Source organism: Pyxicephalus adspersus, chromosome 7 (assembly GCF_032062135.1).
Source record: "Pyxicephalus adspersus chromosome 7, UCB_Pads_2.0, whole genome shotgun sequence".
Lineage (NCBI taxonomy): Eukaryota > Metazoa > Chordata > Amphibia > Anura > Pyxicephalidae > Pyxicephalus > Pyxicephalus adspersus.
Window position 1 is genome coordinate 33954139 of NC_092864.1, and position 22521 is coordinate 33976659.

Here is a 22521-nt window from a genome sequence, read left to right on the forward strand (position 1 = left end):
GAGTTACAAAACTCTTCCTATGTGTTCTTGTAGTAGAAAGGCTTAGAGAAGTCAGAAGACAGGTTTTTTTTATAGAGGTAAGGAGAGAAGTATCAAAGCTGATGTCCTTGAAGGGGTCCAAAGCAGGAATGCGAATTGCAATCCCAATGGTGTGGAGAGAACCGCGAGACCATCTAATGGCCCTCTATTTTTGCCGTGTCAACAAAAGTGGATTCTCAGGTAAAACTAAGCACAAAATTGGATATCCGAGCCTCGATTCTGCAGTTAGGCCTGTTCCCCATGATGATTCATTGCCAGTTCCGGTACTACCACATGATGGACTTGCTTCTGTAGAAGTTGATGAGGAATGCGCTAGAGTTGCAACCTGTTACAACCCCGAATTATCTGATCTTGAAGATTCAGAACCAGAAGATTCAGAACCAGAGACCTTTACACAAGCAGAGCTGAATGATCTCGTTTGTGATCTAAATCTCTCCAAAGACAAAGCAGAACTTCTTGCTTCAAGGCTTAAACAGAAGCACTTGCTTGCAAAGGGTGTAACTGTAACTCACTACAGAAAACTAAAATGTAACTTGGCAATGTTCTTCCCTTCTTCATTCATTCCTCTAAAAGAAGCTTGAAAGCAGACTTACTGCATAATGGTATTTCCAAACCAAGTTTACCGATTGCCCATTCTGTTAACCTAAAGGAGTCCTATGACAACATGAAGTTACTAACTGAAGCAATCCAGTATAAAAAAAACACCAGTGGGGATCTAAAGGTCATTGGCTTGCTGATGGGAATGCTAGGAGGATTCACAAAATATTGCCACATAGTTTCCTATGCCTGTTGGACAGCCAATCTACGGGAGACCATTATGCCAAGCGTTATTGGATACCAAGAGATACCTAAAAGCCCGGAACAAGCAGTGTCAAGTTTCTGTCTTTGGTTGATCCGCATAAAATATTTCTGCCACTTCTTCATATCAATTTAGGCTTGATGAAGAACCTTGTAAAAGGGCCATGGGTAAATCAAACTCAATGGCTTTTCAGTACCTTGTTGAGAAGTTTCCAAACACAGGCACTGCAAAAATGAAGCAAGAGATATTTATAGGGTCACAGATCACAAGTCTGTTTTTCAATATGATGTTTTCAAACAATCTCTCTCAGCTGCTGAGCTAGAAGCTTGGGATGCATTCAAGTGGATGTGTGAAAATTTCCTGGGCAACCAAACGTCTCCTGCATACAAGGAAGGAGTTCAGAATCTGCTTGATTAATACCAGAAACTGGGCTGTCGCAGGTCATTATAAATACCTTTCTTGCACTCACATTTAGAAGTCTTCCCAGAAAATCTTGGTATGGTGAGTGACAAACAAGGAGAACATTTTCAGCAGGACATTCAGCTAATGGAGCACCGCTACCAAGCTTTCTGGAATGAAAGTATGATGGCTGACTACTGCTGGATGCTGTACCGCGACAATCCAGACAAAGAGTACACAAGAAAATCATACTCCAAGCATTTCTAAAGAAACAGTGGTACCCAACTGACACTGTTCAGTAGATCCAAACCACTGTGTGCCTTATTTTACTTCACACTGAAGATGTATTAACATTCACTTCAATGATGCTTATGTTTTAGTACAAAATGCATGCACATACAATGTTAAGTGTAATAGTACTCATAACACAGGAACTGTACTGTACTTGTTGGGGAAAAATGAAAACAGATCTCCAATCTGCTCTAAAAACTTATTTAGAAAGGTTTGCTGTGGTTTCTGATGATTATCAAAACTAATTTTTTTTGTTGACCCGTGTTATTTCCTGTGTTGTGTTTATGAGTCTGAAGAGTGATACTGTACAGAAGCACAGAAGGAATGGCTTCTGACCTTTTTAGATCTAGGATTAACTTTTTTAGCTTTATTTGGAAGTTCTTTCCTAAATTCTGTTGCCTAATCCATTTTCTTTTTACCTTTTGTAAAATTTGCTTACACTATCGTGACATTAATACCACTTTAAAAATGTTTTCATACACCTTCAAGGACCCTGCTAATATTTTCATTGTATTATTTATCGCCTATGTTTGTATGACAGTAAAAATATGTTGTTACTATTTAATATACTATAATTTACTCATCATTGGCAAGTGTGATTTTGATTAGAGTGTCTGTATACCCTAGCTAGTACACCCAAACCCCACTAAACCCCTCCAATAACACTGTCCCTCTTTACGCCAGATTCCTCTTGTTTACCTATGTTTTATACCAAAAGGGAGGTGGGCTAAAGGTAAACACATAAGTCTCCTCACAACTTGGTGACCCAAATAGATAGCTTTGCTGCCAACCAACCCTTGAACTGGTTTCTCAACCAGTATTCATCCAGAGTTTGCTAGGGGTTCCTTGAAGAATAAGTGACACCAATGATCTTTTTGGTTACCCATAAGGGTGATATTCTTCTAACTAGGCAGCAATGTAAGAGAAATAAATGCTAATGTACTGTGAGCTGTGGGTAAAGTATTTAAAGCGGGGGTAAACTGAAGACCTAAACATTATTTCATGGGTTCCCCTGTGATAAAAAGGTTGAGAGACACAGCTTTAGATTGATGGCCGCACCAGAAAAAGCTGCAAAAAAAAGTTAAATTATATTACTTAGAAATGACCTCTTTCTTTACTTTACTACCCAAACCCAACTCACAACCTGATTAACCACATTACAGTTTATTTGAACCTGACCTGGTAACCAGCACTAACCATATACTGCATAACCCAATTTATAAGGCTGAGGAGTCACAAGACTAATACAAGAAAAGGAGAACTTGTCACGGAGCTCTGAAATTCTACAAATAACTCTTTGCTTTATGCTGCAGTTGTCTTTCAACATCGGTGATTGCTGTGTGTTATGCAATTAGGTTTCCTTCTTCCAAATGTCCATTTCAGTTAAAATGCAGACTGAGAAATTCTGCCAGGTTTACTTCATTATGTACCCCCTGGGGAGGTTCAGCCTCATGGTTTGTCCTATTGACCAATGTCACTGGCAAAGAAAGTTACGGCATCCAAAATCTTACAGTTGTCACCAGAATAGTAGGGAACTTTTCTAATAATTCTATAAAAGGGGATTCATCTTAAGAGATTTCTTTAGATATATTTAGAAAGAAAAATGGAGGGTAAATGATGAGGCTTTGTGACACATTGAACAAGCAAGAACTGGGGCGTGCTGGCACCTCTCCTGCTTCTAGACTATTGGTTCTCTACAATGTTTCTTTTTTTTTTTTTTTTTTTTTTTCTCTGGCCATTTCAAGGTCCCTCTTTGGATCACAACAGAATAGCGGCTCACCGCTCAAATTTCCTATCGATGTTTTACTAATTACAGTGGATTAGAAGCTGTCAGTTGTCTCGTTTGGCCATTATAGTTTTACTTATGTTAGTATTTCTCACTGTCCGTCGGGTCTACATGGTGTCAGCAGCTTGGCTCTTTAAGACTGTAAATCAATAGTTCGTAAGTAGACCATTTATTAGACGGTATGTACAGTGCTGGGCTGGAAAGATCCCTGGGGCCACACCGCCAATCTGCCCTAACACATACAGCTGCTGGTAACTTTTCCCTCTATACAAATACATATTCTTAACCCTTAGAATCTGTGTCACTCTGTGTGACTCTGCATGGATGTTTAGCTTGAATTTTAACAATTGTGCAATTTTTTTTTATCCACCAGTTTCTATAATATTGTTGCCAAAAGAAAAAAAAGAAAATGCAGTCCCCATAAGAATAGCTTCATACATTGCAGGAATTTACAAATGTCAGATTCTTCCCAACATTTGCTCTGTAGTTACCTTTAACGATTACAGCAGTAAATTCCTCAATTAGGCTGGGAAATCTAAGGGACCAGCCTACTATAATTCTGTGTTTTTACCCTATTGTTATAAAAGTATAATATCTGCATACTAATATGTTCATAGATGGCTGTAAGCTTCATCAATATTAGGAGGAGTGCTGGGGATGCCAGAAACTATACAAGAAGCTCCTTTTAGATATCTAAAAAAGCGAATAACCAATTACACCAACATGGAACTACATTTCTAGAAGCATTCTGTACAGTATTGCTATGAGTGCAAGGGCCAGCATTTTTATTTTTGGGACTTTTTAAAATCTTCTCAAATGGCATTTTATTAGTTAAATAGCTAAATGTACAAATATAAAAATGTTATATCAATAGTTAGAGAAAGTGGGTATTTATGTTAATATTTTCTGTCAGCTAGGAAGACCTTTTAGTAAGGTGAAGCTGCATGCGTTTCTCTCACTTCATCTTGTATTTTCCTCCACTACAATGTAGGTCCTCCACTACTTGGCAGTGCAAAGACCGGCAGACCTGACCCGCCATCTGCTGCCATGTATCCTTCATGCTGCTCTTCTTAAAGTAAAAGAGGAAGGTATGTATTCTCCATGCTTTTATGTCTTTTATACATGTTTTCATTTCCAGAGATGAAACCTTCTGCGTAACACGAAAACTAATGGCAATGACCAAGAAACTCTGTATTCCAAATCTATCAGCAGACTCTGGATGACATACAAGATGAGGTCTTTTTCTGTATCTGCTTTTTAACAATCTTGCCAGTAGACCTTTTTCCCCCTATTTTTTGGGAGGGGAAAGGTATAAAACAGATGAACATAAGCAGGCCAATATAATTATCCCCAGCAGTGTTAGTAATTGTTTTTTTTTTTTGCTGAACAGCTTCTCCTGCATATAAATGTGCTGATAAATATAGTCAAACGAATGCAATTATTTTAATAATAAAGTTAATATGTAATACATATAAGAATGTAATTGAAGGTGTTTTATTCACACTTCACTCCCTTCTTTAATTTCAAACCCCCTACCTTTTTTCTTTTTACCTCTTTCTCCCTATCTATCTATCTAATCTAATCTAATCTAAATCTAATCTAAATCTATCTTTGTGGGGATTTGCCCTTATACTGCATTCAGAGCTCATTTTCAGGTTTACATATGTCCTCTCTCTTCTTCCAGAAATAGTGGAAGATATTCCTTCTGTGAAGGCCTCCATCAAACGTATCGTTTCCCATTCTAGTAAAATCCTGCGATTCCCAAGCCCAGAAGACAAGAAGATTGAGGTGAGGAGAGACGTGTTCTTGCAAGATTATCAATTTTATATAAAAGTGAATGTGTCACAGAAAACCAGATTGTTTTTACTTTAAACGATATGCAATGTAAGTAAACAGTAAGCAGCTCTATTTCTTGAGGTGAATCTCAATACAAATGTAAAATGTAGCTGTTACTGGTAACATTTATAAATGCTAATTGTGTCTAAGTATCATGAGGAATCTGCCTTTGTCTTCAGTTCCTTCTGAAAAATATTAGTACACTTTTTGGTATGTGAGGGTGCCTATGCACTGCTGGCCTGCAGCTTCATAGCTGTATATCTGTGGTGTAAGATCTCAGGCACTGCTTCCTCTGACTCAGAAGACTTGGTAATGTCAGTACTGTGCTGCTTACTGTTCATCTAGCTCTGACATGACGAAACAGAAAACTTTTTTTTTTTTTATCCACTGCTTCCGGAATGTATTTCTTTTTTAAAGCTCCGCTCCAGGTACTGGCATTGTCAGTGCAAATATAACATGAAGGAGGATATTTATAGATTATTCCCCTGACAATTCGCTTTAAAGTCACTCATAATTTATACATACAGCATTTCCTATTGTGACAGCTGTGCGCTTTGAAAGGTGGCCACTAGGTGGCAGAACGAGTCATTGTATTAATTGAAACGGAAATGAGTGATTTGAACATTTCTCAATGAATTTCAGATGAATTGACAGGGGAATCATTTATAGAGCAATGTAAATCCAAACATTGACAGACTATGGACAAAGAAGTTACTTTAGTTACTGAAAGGCCTCAGACAGGTGCTTTTTTTTTTTTTTTTTTTTTTTACATAATATACCCATCATTAGGCAAAACACAATATAGGTATGTCACCTATATAGTTAGAAAAATATAAGGATGTGATGTGTCTGATATGAAGAAATATAGGTAAAGGATCCCTCAAGTATATTAATCTTACATAGGTATTTGACTTATTGGGATTAAACATTATAAGTGACCTATCTGGTATGAACAATACTATTCTGTGGTATATCTGGTGTGTGACCTATTAGGTGACCAGTCAGGTCTAAACAATATAGGTAGGTGACCTATGGGGTATGAACAAAATGTGACAATAGCTTTCCATGGTTTTATACTGTATGAAAGTTCACTTTATCAAAATTTCAACCCAATTGGTTTCTATGAATTATGGAAATGTGGACACAATGGTTACATTTACTGTTGCTTTTAGTGATAAGACATATGTCTGCTTTCTTTTTTAGGACATCATTAGCCAGATTGCAAATGTTGAGGCCACCATAGCAAGAGCCCGGTCACTAAAGGCAAAATTTGCCACAGAGCGATGTGAAAATCCAGAAGAGAAGGAAGATCTAGAGACGTATGTATCCCAAATGTATATCAAAGAGAACCGGTCACATTTAGCAGTGTGTAAGAAAGCAGGATGTACATCGTAGTGTGATAAGGAGGCATTTATTAAAAAAGACATTATTTGTTTTATTTAGTTAAGTATGAACATGTTGTATTGAGGTCTCCTTTAGTAAGGGTGAATGAGTGGAAGGACCGAAGGCTGCAGCTACAAATACACACATAATTCACCTACAGTACCTATTGCTTTATCACATTGCAAATCAGTAATGTTGGAGGTTTTTTTTTTTGTTTTTTTTTGTGTAGTTTTGTACAGGAAAACTGCAACTAACGCATTCTTTCCTGTCCTTCACTGACCTCCATACTTCTCCACACTGGCAGGTTTGTTAGTTGTCTTCTGGAACAGCCCGAAGTGCCAATCATCGGAGCGGGCCGAGGGGTGGCTGGCACTATCATCCACAAGATGTTTGTGAATGCTCAGAGGGTAAGTTCATACTGCTAGCTAATGGAGAACTTCGGGTCACACGTGAGAGCAGAGCTCTGTGCAGAAATGTAATGCATCTTACCCACCGTACATTTTGTTTTACTTAAACGTGAGGGAAGATAAAGAGACCCATTCAGCGTGTGATTAATTTCTTCTGTACACGGGCACACAATAAATATGCGTCTTCTATTGTGTTTTTCCTTGCCACACTGTCTGCTGTAGAAAGCAGGGGGGACGGCTGTACAGAGCATCTTTTCTGCACAGAAGGATGTTTAATCTGTAAAGCGCTGGAAACACTTCTAAGAGCTTCTTTGAATCCTAAAGGTGCCTGGTCACTGGGGAAAAGGGATTCAGGGAGACGGACACACAAAGTATGCTTTTGAGCATTAGATCAACAAAACCTAAAGAGACAGTTGGCAGCAGGTCTTGCACATACATGGCAAGATAATAGAGGAACTCTGAGTGAAATGAAATTCAGATCTCTGAGTAATTTTATCCGTCTGGGGTAGCAGACATCCATACATGCATGATGTGAACTGTCATCAATACGTTTGCATGTGTAAAAGGTTTCAGATTGTTGCCCTGCCTGCCAGTGTAACCTCTCGGGGTACTTATTTTGTCCTGAAATTTGTGTATTTTTGTTGGTGGGATTTTTGTACTGTGTAGACACATTTGCTCACTTGATTTTATATTTAGAGCCAAAGTGCAAAATTGGACTAGAGGTACAGTTTATCCGAATCTTCCAGTCATCAGCTTTATATGTACAAACGCCTTGTGTGTGCATGAAATGTAATCTTCATGTTTCATGCTATGGCCCTGTACACATGAGGTAACCATTTGAGCATAAATCTCACAACAACGCACATATGTGCACAATATTCTACCCCCCCCCCCCCCCCCAATCATGGGGTAAATCACAGCACATGGGAGCTCCTAATGGGATGATTGTACACATACCACAACTTGCGTACTGTTGATCAATATTTACCAACATGTGTTATCTGTCCCTGTCCGACTTAAAAAAAAAATCACTCACTGTGGATTTTAGTTCAGATCTGATCATTGTGGAGTGAAGATTGGGCCCATGTGTACTAGGCCAGTCAGCTGCTGAAAAGCAAAGAGTGAGAAGAAAAAGCTAATAAACCTATGAGAGAGGAGGAGGGGGCAGAGTTCTCCCCTGGCACGTTTCAATAACCACCTGGCTGTTTTTGGGTGGTTACTGAAAAATTGGGTCACAATATAGGGGCCACCATCAGCCCCTAGGGGATTTAGATAAAGGTAGGTGTGTGTGTGTGTGTGTGTGTGTGTGTGTGTCATTCAACTTGCAAAAGCAAAGCGAGGCACCCCTTATAAAGGATCACTTTTGAATAAAACTTTATTTTTGGAAAGGTTAAACACTAGTGGAATCTACAAATCTATTCATGTAGTCATGAGATTCCTGCAGAAGTCTCAGTTCTGCCTGTTTTATATAGATATATATATTGGGGTTCTCTTAGGAGCAGGAGGAGTAATTACTTCACTAATTGTATACTTGTTCCAGGTCTGAGGCATAAATGGTTAAGTCTAGAAAACCGCCAAGGAATTCACTTAGTGTAGGAGGTGGCAGCAATAGCAGGCTCCAGATTTCTCCCGCATGGGTTTCCATTAATCTGTTCCAATTCTGGAAAACTTTTCTTTCCATGGAATGCATGCAGCATATTCCCAGAACCTCTCTTGTGCATGTATGTGTGCTGACACGTCTACATATTGTCATGCTGCATGACCTAATATGTGTCTAACCTGTCCTAGTCATCCTAGGCTTGACCCTTTGTCTATCTTTTACCACCTTTTTCTTTCTCCAGCTGACTGAATCTTCTGATGAGGTAACAGAACCTTCTGCCTCACTTCCTCATCCCATCACGCAATTTAGAGGTGGAGCATACAAACTAACCCTTACTAATAATCTAATATTAACTTTCATTACACTAAAAACAAATAGAAGAAAGCTAAAGCTGCCCATAGCCATCAGATGCCATGCAAGTGCCTGGGCCACCCTACAGTAGGGTAAATCTGTCACGGCTTAGGAAGGGAGTGCTGGCTAAACCTGTAATTGGCTGGAATAACTCGACTCCCCCTATCAATTCTTCCCCTGAGCAGGTTTGCCCAGGCTCCTGGGACAGTCTGCAAAGATATAAACATCCCCAATGTTCTGTATATACCCTGTAAGGTACCTTTTATTCAAACCATAACTCCGCTCTTCTGGAAGAGTCAACATTGAAAGCTGTGGAACGGTCTTCTTAGTGAGTTATTCCTGTGCAGCCTCATGAACTGCCATTTCCTTCTAATTTTACATTTTTCTTGTTGCCATGGAGTAACCGCACACATTACCGTGTCTGTGGCATCCTATTCCTGCGGGGTCACTTTGCTAATCTGTACACGCAATTTTAAGTGCATTCATTAATTTACCTGACGATAATTTTCTCATCAATTCAAGTATATAAATATGGCATAGTTGAAGAAATATTCTTCACAGGAGACATGTAACGATTATAAGCCCGTGTTTTATTTATCTTTATTTTTGTATCACAGAATGGCTCCACATTCCTAAATATTCACCCCATACCTAATGACAGCTAATGATATAACCCCGGCAATATTGTTGGGGAATTGATGGGAAGAAGCAACATAAATCCAGAATATGGCACTTTGGTAGTAAAAAAAACTGATCCATGCTAGAACCTTGAGTGATTGAGAATCTAATTTCTAATGTTACGTTCACCAAAGCAATAACAGCAAAGTACTAAATACAAAGGACTTATAATATCACAATATTCCATGAGTTCAAATGTGACTGAGTTACCTAAATGCAATACAGGGCAATGTCATTTATAATGAGTCACAAAACATACCTGGACTTTTTAGGCATCACAGTACTTCACGCCACATTCATTCAGATGCCTCCGCTGTGGGCATTGGTGTGCCATAAAGAATGTGGAATTATAACACACATTAATGTATGCAGGAGCTGTGAAGGTCCAGGAAGCCTATTGCTTTTCCAGTGGCTATGTGCAGAACTTCAAGAGCCTCTACACATACTTTTAATTGTCATTTTTCAAGAGCCTGCACAGGCATAGAAGCAGAAAAAAAGATAGGCAGATTTGACAGACAAAATGGAATTAAATGGTAAAAAGCTTTCTTTGCTCTGCCAATGTCTACTTACCTCACATGCTTTCATCAGAACCTTGATGAATTTTATGGATGTTTTCCAGTGCTTTCATTTTACTATGGTGAGAGGCAATCTGAACTCATTATCGTTTATGGTTTAAGTTGCCTTGTCTATAGAGGGCACCCCCCTCCTTTCCTGGTTATTTGATACTTTGCTTCCTGACAATGAGTAGAGACCACCAGACTCCACTGATGGGGGGTGGTGGTGGTGGTGGTGGTGGTGGTGGTGCAGGTGCAGAACAAGCAGCGTGTACCTATGGCTAGCTGTATTACCCAGGCAGGTACCATAGAGACACTGCATTAGGCCTGCAGCATCATGAAGGTAGGTGGCATCTATCAGCTGCTTCCCACCAGCCGTAGTCCTTACTCAGGCTCAGTTCCAATAGTGTCATTAATATTAAAGAATTAATGGTGCCCTAATGGGGAAGAGGTGACGGGCACTCCTGTTCAGGGCCCCTCGGTGTCATTACATTACGTAAATCAATGCCTGAAGCTCTTTCATGCCGTCCATTGTATATTGTACTATATTAATACTTCATAATAACACTGTGTTAGCTGCAGGCACTTCCTATAATGAAATGATTTGCAATTTTCTGTCATAGGTCTAACTATCAATTTTTATTTTTAGGCTGCAACCCTGGGCCCACTGGAGGAAGATCCCAAAAAGCCCGGTTCATCAGAAGACAGGAAGGTGATGTCCGGAACAGATTTCCCTCCCCCGGCAGGCCGTGAAGTCATTCTGCGCACAACAGTTCCAAGACCTGCCCCTTATTCCAAGGCTCTGCCCCAGCGCATGTACAGCGTACTGACAAAAGATGACTTTAGACTGGCTGGAGCTTTCTCCTCCGACACGTCGTTCTTCTGAAACTCCAAAGTACCCCACTTTCGGACCCACACAGGACAGGAGCTTCCCCTCTACAGACCTATAAGGGGATGGGTAATATGGCATTATGTAAATGTCTTATCTGCTTGTTGAGGCTGAAATTACTTTCTATCTGAATGTTTTTAGAAGCTGAGAAAAGACCTTCCTGTATTCAGACCTTTGTTACCCACAAACAACAAGCAGAAGAGGCTTCTATGGTCAAAGTGCAGACACAGTCAGCTGCGGTAATGATAAATCTTTTCATGTCATTAAGTGAAGCCTTCATATGCTACAAAGGATTTCAGCTCCTTTATGTGACAACATATGAATAAAAACAAACTTGTTAGATTGAGGATGCTGCCATTCAGAGAAAAAAAGTTGTCAACTTACATCTGCTTCTCTTTTGTTTTCAGCTAATAGGGCAGATTTATGTCAGAGCAAGCAAAGCCTTAATGATCTGAATAAAAACAGAGGAGTTAGGGGAGCAAGTGACCAAAGTGCAACTAATTTTTAGCAGTCATTTTGGCCTTGTTGTTTTCCTCTCTTTAGGAAAATGTAATTATTTTGCTGCATGTATCCCTATTGTAAACATTGCTTACATTTGGTAATTATGCATACAGATCACAAGTAGGATAAGCAGGTAGCCATTTGTATCTCCTTTCACTTTAACTGTCAGCTTTGCGTTGCCAAAAAAAAAAAAAAAAAAGCTGTTCAGATGAACGTTGAAATTCCGACTGCAAGCTCGGACCATTTGAAGGTTATGTATGCAGGCAATTCTTCAAGAGCTTTGTTGTCCCAAATACAGTGGAGATTGGTCAGCTGTCAACAACACAGTATCCCAGGTGTCAGAAGCTGCAGCTCTTATGAGTATTATGATTATCAAAGGATAGATAGTTGGTGATGGAGAGGTGAGAGTGCTGTCAATTCATCTGTGATTTAGGGGTTGAGGCTTCTGTGCCTGCATACAGTATATCAGGTGTGGGGGTCAAATAGCAGCACTGTGTTACGGGTCCTATGATGAGACTACAGCAGGCACAGACCCTTCTGCACCCTCATTGTGCACTAGAAGCCCCAGCATGCCTATGGGGAAAGCATGCTGGAACTTTTGGTTCCCAGTTACAGTGAGGAACCAACAGTATAATACTCATTGCCAGTAAATAGTACTAATATTACTATTCATTGCCTGAAAAAAAGGACACCAGTTATATAACCCTAATCAAATCAGGCTTTTTGGCAAGTATTGCCTATGTTGTTTCTTCCTTTGCTGGTTTTTTTTTTTCTTTTTTTTTTCTTTTTTTTTTTTAAAGCTGCACTGGGAGAAATTGAAAATTCTGATGATTTCTATGTCCTAAAAAATGGTTACTTGCAGGCATGAGGCTCCCTCCTTAAGGCTTATTAGTCTACACGGACGTTTTCCTCAGGCTTTAACCCGAGGTTTTAAAAGCCCATTTTTGAAATTCCCATGCATTCCAATAGGCTAATATACACCGGGATGTTTCCTTGAGACAAGTTTTTGAGCATTATCTTATAATGCTTGCAAAGTTTAAAAAATTAAAGTGCGGGAGTTGCATCCATTGATTTTAATGGGGCGTTTTCCTGTGTTTATAAGTACTTAAAATGTAAACGCGGCATTGACAATTTCCAGCGTTTTAAAGGCAAGCTTTTAAAACACTAATAAAATGCATACAAACGTAGTAGAAATGTTTACATGCGTTTTAAAATCATCCATGTAGACCCACCCTTAACAAAAATAAGCACCAGCATTCCTTCATATGTATAACCTCCTATGCTCATCCTGGGCAGATCCTCCCCCATAATAATTGTATTTGGAACTTGCATTGATTTGACCATGTAGAAGACTTAACACAGTATTTATTTAGAAACATCATCCCAATGCTGAATTTAATGGAAGACTTTTAGGCTGCGTACTAGTTCCAAGGCAGTGACATCACTAACCTGTCACTAGTAGAAGTCCTCAAGTCAGAGAACACCAAGCTTTTATTATCATATTCTATTAAATATAATAAGGTGCAACCCACTAACATTCTACAATACAATCTGTAAGTCATAGGAGCCATTTATAACAAAATTTTATCTGCAAAGCTCAACGGTTCAAGATTGAAATATTTTTGTTGCAGAATGCCCTGTTTTTGTGATCGAAGTTTTACGTTACAAATTTGTACAGTGGATGCACTAATGCCATATTGTGTTTATTTGTAGCTGTGCAATAAAAATTCATTATTCTAAAACAAAAAAAAAAAAAAAAGGTGTGTGATGTTTATTTTGTCCTTTGCATTTGATGGTTGTATTCCAAAGCTCCAAACACAATATTATTTTAATTAATAATTAATTTTTTAGAAAGAGTCAGTCTTACATATGCTTTATTATGTAATATTTTGATGGTGTTGGGAATAAGGAGGGTAGGAAGACAGCTACGATCCATCCAGCACTGAAAGTTAGTATTCCCCAGCTTCCAGAAGTGATGCTAAATTTTAGGCCAGAACATAACATAGCATCACACACTGCCAGGTTTTCTTTATAGCACAATTGAACTTTAAATCTACAAACCACATTTCAGTGCCATCAAACCAAGCTGCTCAGCCTTACAATTAATTTTATTTCTAAAGCAACCTTAGCTGTAAAGCGTGCATAGTTGGACCCTTGATTTATGTGAAGTCTCTTTGCAGAATTTTGAAACTTCTGATTCAGACCACTAGTTCTGCATTCACTAGAGGCATGTCTGGATTTTTTCTACTCCGGCTGTGGCTGCTTTAAAAATAAAATTGAAGTCGCCCTCCCACCAGGAAGAAAGTCAGACAAGCAACTCCCTGTTAGAGTTAGAGAAGAGGTCTGGATGGGTAAATAGAACTCAACAGATGATGTAATGATTAACCCATCAAATAGCAGCAACCCTCAAAATAGTTTGATAAAACAAACCTTTAACATAATATCTTGGTAAGGTCCTGCTTGAACTTATTCTACCTAATGACCAGTTTTACTGGGCCACAGCACTAGTTAAAACCCTTTTGCAATGCCAGCAATGGATCAGAGCGTAGCTTTAGGTGCTCTCTCCCCTAACCCCAGCTTTGATTGTCTAATTGCCAGAGCACAATCAGAGTGAAATGCACCTCAATAATCAGGTGCTTGGTTTTCCCTGACAGGAAGCCTGTGACATGGAAGTGTATTTATTTTACTTTTCTTGCTCTGGTGCAAAGCAGAAAACCCAGACAATGGAAGAGAATTGGATTATGCAGACACAATAAGATTGCAGTATTCTAATAGGAGAAATATTACATCACTATAACACTCCTGAAAGGATATGGATAAACCATTTTCTTCTTCCATAGGTACACATACAGACACAGTAACTTTTTTATTTTAGCTAGAAAGGATACATACAATAGGCTGCAGCAGTTGGTGCTGCAGGTACTCATACAGACAGGTTTATCCAGGCCCAAATAAACCTAAGGACTTAAAACCTAAGAGATGCATGAAAGCCGCTACTGATGACTCTTATGCCGGTCTGCCATGCTGCTGCAAAATATCCAGCAGGCCAATAAATTTTATTTTTCAGGGTTACTTAAGCCAGGGACAGTTTTAGGAGCTCCTGTATTTTCCATCTTGAGAAATCTTTAAGATTTCTTGTAAACAATCGGCACATTTGCTGTGTGACAGATTCCATTTCCCGCAATGAAGCCAGAAGGAGATTTTTAATATGGTTTTGCAGTGCGTGCTGCACACTCTTAATTGACTGATTATATGTTCATTAACAGAACAGCAGGATCTTGTGAGCAGAGGACTCTTGGGGATTAATACACACCCCTGACATGTTATACATTTCATATAATTTAAACACGTACGGGAACAAAAAAAAAAAAAAATATATATATATATATATATAGGCTGAACATTAACTGCACATACAATACTTATATGGGAACTACTTTACCTTAACTAAAATTTCTGTTACTCTGGTAAACCGGTTTTATAATTCAGGAAACCCTGTCAGACCACATAACCTGGTCCCTTCAACATCCTTTTCAGTGAAAAAAAAAAAAAACACTGATGAACCATCATTCCAGTCTCCTCACTCCTGGCAGCACTGTTGATTGACTTCTAACTCTTTTTCTCCTAGCCTGAGCTCTGCGGTACAGAAGATTACAGTAGGTGAATACCAAGCCAGAATAAAGTGACTAAGCACTGCAAAAATGTAAAAATACATTTATTTTGAATTTCAGTAAATTAATTTTTTTTTCTTTTAACCACCTGAGCGTTACACTGAGGTCTAGATTTCTGTACCAAAAGTGATCCACTGTTTTTCATGAAATTCTTTTTTTAAATTGTAGACCTGTAACTTACAGAAATATGTCCGAACAGGGGTTCTAGTAGATAATATGAATATAAAAAATGTATTTACGCTGGATGTGCACAGCGGGACCATGGAGGTAAGGATGTGACAAAATTACGGGGTTAACCATCCTAGCCATTTTTTTTTGCCCGACCTTCGTACGCGCATACCGGTTAGGTGGTTAAAAACAGCTAATTTACCTAATCAACACAAAAACAAAGAGGCCCTGCTACTGCATTTCTGGCAGGGGAAAATTGGCTCGGCTGTGTTGAGTGCATTGTTTTACACACCAGCTAATTTATCACTGTCAAATTACTGATGTGTTATACTCAGAAACCCCATACCTACATGAACTTACCTTTTAAGAAGAAACCATCACCTCAGGAAAGCAACGGTGACTGCAGAGGGCATTCCTGATTCCCTATAGTCACAAATCTGAGGTGACATCATCAATCAATTTCTCAGGAATGTGAGTGTGTCTGGGCTTAGCAAATTGGCTGCTAGGCCCAGGCACTGTGACGGGAACGGCTTGCATGCCCTCTATGCCTGTAAGCACTGGGTAGTGTTGCCAGCTGTGGACAGAGGTGGTGAAGGAATGCAGAAAAGGTGGGTATAGAAGGGCCCTTTGCACTGAATAGGTCTCACCTTACAGTGTATCCCAGGGTTCAGAGGTCCTTAAACACAACCCAGGAGAAGACAAGGCTATCTACAGACTTCTAAAGGATGACTGCCCTTAAAGCAACTCTCTCCTGTCGAGTTTCCTTTGAATTAACACCATAGTCTTCTTCTATCCCAACAGAAAATATAACACAAAAAATTGGACCAAACTAAGCGATGCACATAAGGGCTGCACTAAAAACCCAGCACCAATTACAATCAATTACCTGCTAATGGTAGCAGTGATTTTCAACCAGCCCTTAAACCTTAGCCAAATGTATACAAACCAGAGGAAAGGAAAGACCCTGCACTGCCCATAGTTATCAGTATACATTACTCTCCCCCCCCAAAAAAAGCCACAGCTTAGCTTTATGGTTGATTTCATTCTTTATTTCCTTTTTATAAAGGAAAATGTATTACACTTAGAATAACAAGGAACATTGTGATTGCTGGAGTATTAAAGCTGAACTTCAGGCAAGCTACATGCATCAGGATGGCTTTTTCTTAACAAGTGATTTATTATTTTATTCAGCCTGACTGGAAATCATGGTGCACCATGCAGGCAGCACAACATGGCCAAAACACTTCCCTGACCTGCTAACAAGTCTGTACTCATTCTTAGTGGTATTTAAGCAAAAGAGGCAACAGAGTTTTTTAAAAGAAAAATTTTACCAAAATGTATGTTATTTTTCCAAGCCTTGGGCTTGGGTAATTTTGTTAGACAGCTTTATCTGCATGTATATGTATACAAGATATCAACAACAATTGAGACTTACACTCTCTTTGTTCTAGCAACAACTGTTAAATCTTGAATTGGTGTTTAGGGCAATACTGCCTGCTAAATCTACACATACACATTTAAGGTGCGTACACACTTCCAATTTTTATCGTTCCAATCGAACGACGAATGATCGATTGGGCAAAAAATCGTTCGTAAAAAAGTAACCAACGACGCCGACGAACGAGGAAAATTGTTGGAAACGAACGACCGGACGATCGGATTGGGCGACGATCGTTGAACATCGTTCGTGTGTACGGTCGTTCGTTGATCGTCCATGTTCAGAGCATGCGTGATGAACGAACGTCCGTTCACTTTCCTGTCGTGCACATAGTTCCTCTATCGCTTAAACGATCGTATCTATTGTGTGTACAATATCTACGAACGATCGTGTCGTTACCTCTATGTGCAGGATCGGTGCTATACGATCGTTCGTAGATATCGTGCAGGAACGTTCGTCGTTCGTTTTCCGACGATAATAATTGGAAGTGTGTACGTAGCTTTAGTCTATTATTGGCCATGGGAAGACTTGCTTATTTCTTTTAGATTCTACATTACTGCGAGAGCCGTTCTCTTATACTATTTATCTGGGCTGCCTGTTTCCAGATCCTGCTAGAGCGGTAAATTGCTCAGGAACTGGATGCTTTATTTAGACCCCATGCCTCTAAAGAACCATGAGGCATTTTCAAAGACCAGTGCTATGGTATGGTTTCTGCACTTGGTTTCTAAAGAATTGTTTAGGTTATTAGGCTGACTGAGCCCAGCACCATTGTACACTGAGCATATTCAGATTCTCATTTCTGCCAGTTTTCACCATTTAAAGTGTTGTTAACGCTATTGGACCAAAAACAGATTGGTGGAGTGCCACAAGCAGGCAATAGCATCACCATCCTTAGGCATAGAGGAACCGCCTTCCGGAAGCTGATTCAGCCTGCAACAACTATTTAGAACTCTGACCTTTTGAGTAACCCTGTTGCTGATCTTTAGTGACAGTCACCAGTGGCTGCTGACCCTTTTCTGCTATCAGCTGCTTAGGTTTCATAAGTACCCCAAGGCCATGCCTTGTACCTTGAGCTTACTTGCCTAAAGGCCATTCTGTTGCAATATGGCTGGTTCTAGACACAGTTGGGTAAGTTCATCTGATTAAGGCCTGGACTTCAGAAGCAGACCTGTTACAGAGTCGTTGCCCCTTAAAAAAATGAGGACTTCACTATAGTCATGCGTGACTTTATGGCCTAGATTACAATTAATCCAACTCCAAACAAAAAGCATTTTGCAATGCATTCTCTGCAGATTCATTAAATGATCCATCCATGGCCTTAGAGCCTTCTCAGCATACAAGTTCTATCAGGTGGACATTCCATCATCATCTGGTGACAACTTTGGTTCTTCAGGCGGCTCTCAAGGAGTACAAGGAGTCCCTAAATTTCCTTTGGTTATTATGGACCTGTTAGTTTTTCTGTTGCCCTTCCATCAGATTAACGGCCCCTTGATGTCATAAAGACTTCCTGTGTCCTTGAGATTTTTTGTAAAACCCTATTTTTTGGACACAGATCCAAACCCTCCGGGTATAATCAGGTTTTTTATATCACTTGCTACAACCTAAGCATAGTTCTCCCCAGCCCCTTTTTGGTGGGCGGGCCCGCCAGCTGCCAAGCCCCCTCTGCTCAGCCCTCATCAGCTCTGATCCTCTGAATGGACAACGAAGAGGCTGCTCCATTCTCAGCTGTCATCCGTTTAGAGGATTCTAGCTGCTGATAAGAGCCGGGCAGTGAGAGAACGGCACAGCTAGGATGAGATCAGGACACAGGCTGTCCCTCCTTCATTCTATAGCTGTGCTGAGTCTTCTCACCTGAGTGGGCATGTGTAATGACGTCATCGGCAGCAAAATAGCTGTGTGTGAATGCTGCATGTCACATTCTGCAGCCTTACAACTTACGTACAAACCTCCATATCTCCTAAACCAGATGTCATAATGACTTGAAATTTTCAGGGTGCACAGGGAACACTCATAGTTAGTTGTAATGTATACAATTTGCTTTTAAAAATTTTAAGATATGGGGATCAGAATTGTAAAATTACAACATTGGGTTTGCGGTTTAAAAAGCAAATGCGCCTAGGTGACCTTACTTAAAAATGCAAATTGGGCACCCCCAGGGCCACTTACATAGCAAGGAGCATTGGCATTGGGCCCCTAAATTGATACCTACCTGTCACAAATCTATAACAGTCTCACTATGTTACCCTGTCTGCTTTTCTTCTTTGAACCCCAATTTCCCTAGACTGGTGGGGTGTACAAAGCCTAAAATGTAGGCGCAGTGGGGGACACCTTTGGTTAACCCCCCCTCTAAAATGTAATTACTATGGTATCATTAGAATATGAAAAACTCCGTCATTAAAACGCACTGCTCTCTTACACATTACTGCCCACTTCTAACATCTGAACCCAATGTCTTTGGAATGGGGAGGCATAGGAAACTAAAAACGTGTGGGGAATGTATGTGGCTAACACTCCCTAAAATATCATCACTATGTTATCATTAGAACATAAAACATGGGCAGAGTTTATGTTGTAATGATACCATGGTGAACGTTTGGGGGCGTTAGCCGCAAGAGCACCCCACTTATAATTTTGTTTACCTGCACCTCTCTGTTCTAGATAAATTAGGATTCAAGGTAGGGAAGAGGACAATTATGTGAAACAGGGCAGTGCATTTTGATGGGCAAAGGTTTTTTTTTTTATTTCTAATGATGCCATGCTAATGAAATTTTAGGAGGGGTTATACACATGTCCCCCACTTGCACCTACATTTTCAGTTTCATGCACCTCCTCTTTCCAGAGAAATTGGGTTTTAAAGAACAGAAGCAGAAAGGGTAGCATAGTTTTACAAATATAGTTTTGTGAAAGAAAAATGTAGGGGTCCCACCCCAATGCTTCTTGCTATGTAAGTGGCCCTTAATTTGCATTTTCAATTTTGGGTTCCTAGGTGCACTTTCTTATGAAACAGGAAACCAAATGTTAAATTTCCACAAGTTTGGAACTTATAAAACTTACACTTGTGATCCCCATATCTTGAAACTCTTTAAAAAAATTTTGGTTATTACAAGCAGAGGCACCTGTGTACCCTAAAAATTTTTTAGAGTAAGTCATTACAGCCAACAATTAAGGAGATCTGAAAGATTGAACACGGTGAGTTGTTAGGCTGTAGAATATGACAAGCAGCCAATGACATCATTACACATGCACACTACGGGTGGAAACATTTCACAGGCAATTTTTTTTTTTTTTTTTTACCAAAACAAAATCGGGGGAGGGGGGGGGGGGGGGCACTGTACAGCCCCCATTTTGCTATCATATGTACGATGCTCTTAAAGCAACATTCCATTTTAACATAAAAAGGTGACTTTCCTCTTTTTTATATTAGAAAAATGTGTTTTATTTTTTTTTTTCTAATTTTTCCAGGAGGACCTCTCCCTTTTCGTCTTTACTGCCATGGTGGTAAAGACTGCAATATGTGTCACATATCCCGGGTGGCTGTGGGCTGCTCCTTTTGCACATGCCCGACATCAGGAAAGTATCATCAGGGCTTTCCTATAATGTAAAAAAAAAAAAAAAAAAGCTTAATCTTACGCATGCACAATGAGATCAGCATTTGATGGAACAGTGAAAGAAGAGGGAAGCTGAGCAAGTGTGGGACTTGCTGGGCCCAGTTGGTGGACAGATCAAGTGAATTTTTTTTACAAAAGTTTTGTGTTATCTAGATTTAGCCCTAAGAGGTGATACCTGAAGTCAGGCTGATTTTACACTGGCAGTAAGGTAGCATTTGCTGTGTTTACCCCTCACTTTCCTTTCACCAGGAACCACTGCTGCTTGAAAAACTGCTAGGCCTGAAAAAGCCCAGCACTTACCGCCTGTTACCAATCCCAGGAGCCTAGCAGTTATCACAGGTTACTAATCACAGGAGCCTAGAAGTTGCCAAGTAGTCACTTAGGAGGGGTAAATAAAGTTTTTACTGCTAATGTGAACTAAGCCTAACTTGTTATGCCGCTCCGTTACGCTACCTGTTGCCACACTGATCACAATATTACACTACTACAAGGGATTACATTAAAACATGGAACACAAGGCAGTTAGATTACCATACACAGCACTGAACAGTTTGGCCATAATACAAAAATTCTAACAAGCCAGGCATTAGAAAAAATAGAACAAAGTATAGGCAGTAGGTAGAACACTGACACAAAATTAGGGCTTACTTAATACCTATGGCATAAATAACTGAAATTTGCTGTGTCTTGCCCACCCACTTTTTTACCACCCGGCTACAACTTCCCCCCACCTGGATGAAAACATTTTCTGGGGAGAACACTGCTAAGGCATCCTGCTAGTAAAATGGGTTAGCCTGGGCTGGCATATAATTGTTTGTCAGTGTCCAGTCCTTGTGAAAGTTTCAGGATAACCCAAAGGTTTAGAACTTCCTGTTTTCCCAAGAAAATAATTTTACAACACTTTTAAAATCCTTTTATAGCCATTAGCACTTTTTTATTTTAACGCTAGTGCTCCATTAATAGGAACCTAACAAAAATCGGCTTGCAAACTGTCAGCAGTTATTGAATGGACAAGGGTTTAACTGACGGGGTTATACCTGTACAGAAACTGTATCATGTCCGACATAAACCTAATTTTCTGCAGCGGGTCTAACATCTTATAAAAAAAAAAAACGCTTACATAGTAATGAAAAAGAAAACTCTTGTCTGAAGTTTTCGGTTAACACTGCGCAGACCCATTGAACAGAAACCTGTAGAGTTAGGGGCAGAGGGAGCAGATATTATGAAATCTGCCAAGTGTATTTTTTATTTTTTTTCCTGCTTTACGATTATTAACTTTCCCTCCCCTGACTGGTGATATTTTCCCAGCTTCGCTCATGGCTATTGATAGATTTAACTGTACAGTAGCTGCTGCCATGGAAACTGGTGGAAATATCTATTTTAAGGCTTGAAATGATGCTGGGCGTCATTGCAGCAGAAATAATGTCCTCTTTAACCCTTTCCCTTCTGGACAGGCCACCATTCTGCCATCTGCTTTCCGTCGCTCTATAATTAATATTTCTGAGACCTATGCGAGTGTCCATGGTGATGGGGTGTTAACGAATTTTCATCTGCAAATCAAGGTGACGTGTAAAAGAAAAAAAAGTGAAGTGGTAAATATACAGATCAGCTGATGTAGGGGGTGTCAAGACAAGTTCCGGTTCAGGGACCTTTTATCGCCTCATGCGTGGAATGTGGAATTGTGAGGAAAAAAAACAAAGACAGGAATAGAAGATTGCTTCAGAGGGTGTGAAATGATGTGTTAAATTTTCACAGACACTGTTTTAATTAGAGCTTTTGGTTTCTCTTGAATTTGTTAGTCTATGAGCCTCAAAGTTCAACTTTCTGGGTATCCATCCATATAAAAAAAACTCCTTTTATACCTATCAGATCCTCAGTTCCTGGATGGGAGCCTGAGAGGCTCTTGGATCTAAATGTGGTTGTTTCCAATAGAGACCTCTGCATTCTACCAGGAGTAGTTTATCAAAAGCTGAAAACCACCACTGACATGACACAACCACCATAATGATTTTAAATGTTGGGTTAGGATCGGTTTGATAGTCTTCCCCTGTGTTACTCTTGACAGCCACACAGACTGGGAGAGGAAGAAAAAGCCTCCTAAGCCAATCACAGCTCTATTAATT

At 39.7% G+C, this 22521-nt stretch overlaps 2 protein-coding genes across 5 annotated transcripts in view; one reads left to right on the top strand and one right to left on the bottom strand.

Moving 5' to 3' along the window:
• RAB3GAP1 (RAB3 GTPase activating protein catalytic subunit 1) overlaps nt 1-11782 on the top strand; it is a 77321-nt gene extending 65539 nt beyond the window's left edge. The window contains exons 20-25 of one of the 2 annotated variants that reach the window (XM_072418087.1): nt 4306-4402; nt 4999-5102; nt 6354-6469; nt 6838-6940; nt 8782-8802; nt 10773-11782. In XM_072418087.1, coding sequence (XP_072274188.1) covers nt 4306-4402; nt 4999-5102; nt 6354-6469; nt 6838-6940; nt 8782-8802; nt 10773-11009 — 678 coding nt within the window. In that variant the 3' untranslated portion in view covers nt 11010-11782. The remainder of the gene's footprint in view (nt 1-4305; nt 4403-4998; nt 5103-6353; nt 6470-6837; nt 6941-8781; nt 8803-10772) is intronic. The other variant, XM_072418088.1, reaches the window with a different exon arrangement.
• An 8384-nt stretch (nt 11783-20166) lies between these two features.
• Nucleotides 20167-22521, bottom strand: part of ZRANB3 (zinc finger RANBP2-type containing 3) — a 197292-nt gene continuing 194937 nt past the window's right edge. For 2 of the 3 annotated variants that reach the window (XM_072418092.1, XM_072418089.1), the window contains one exon: nt 20167-20381. In XM_072418092.1, the coding sequence (XP_072274193.1) occupies nt 20226-20381 (156 nt within the window). In that variant the 3' untranslated portion in view covers nt 20167-20225. The remainder of the gene's footprint in view (nt 20382-22521) is intronic. The other variant, XM_072418090.1, reaches the window with a different exon arrangement.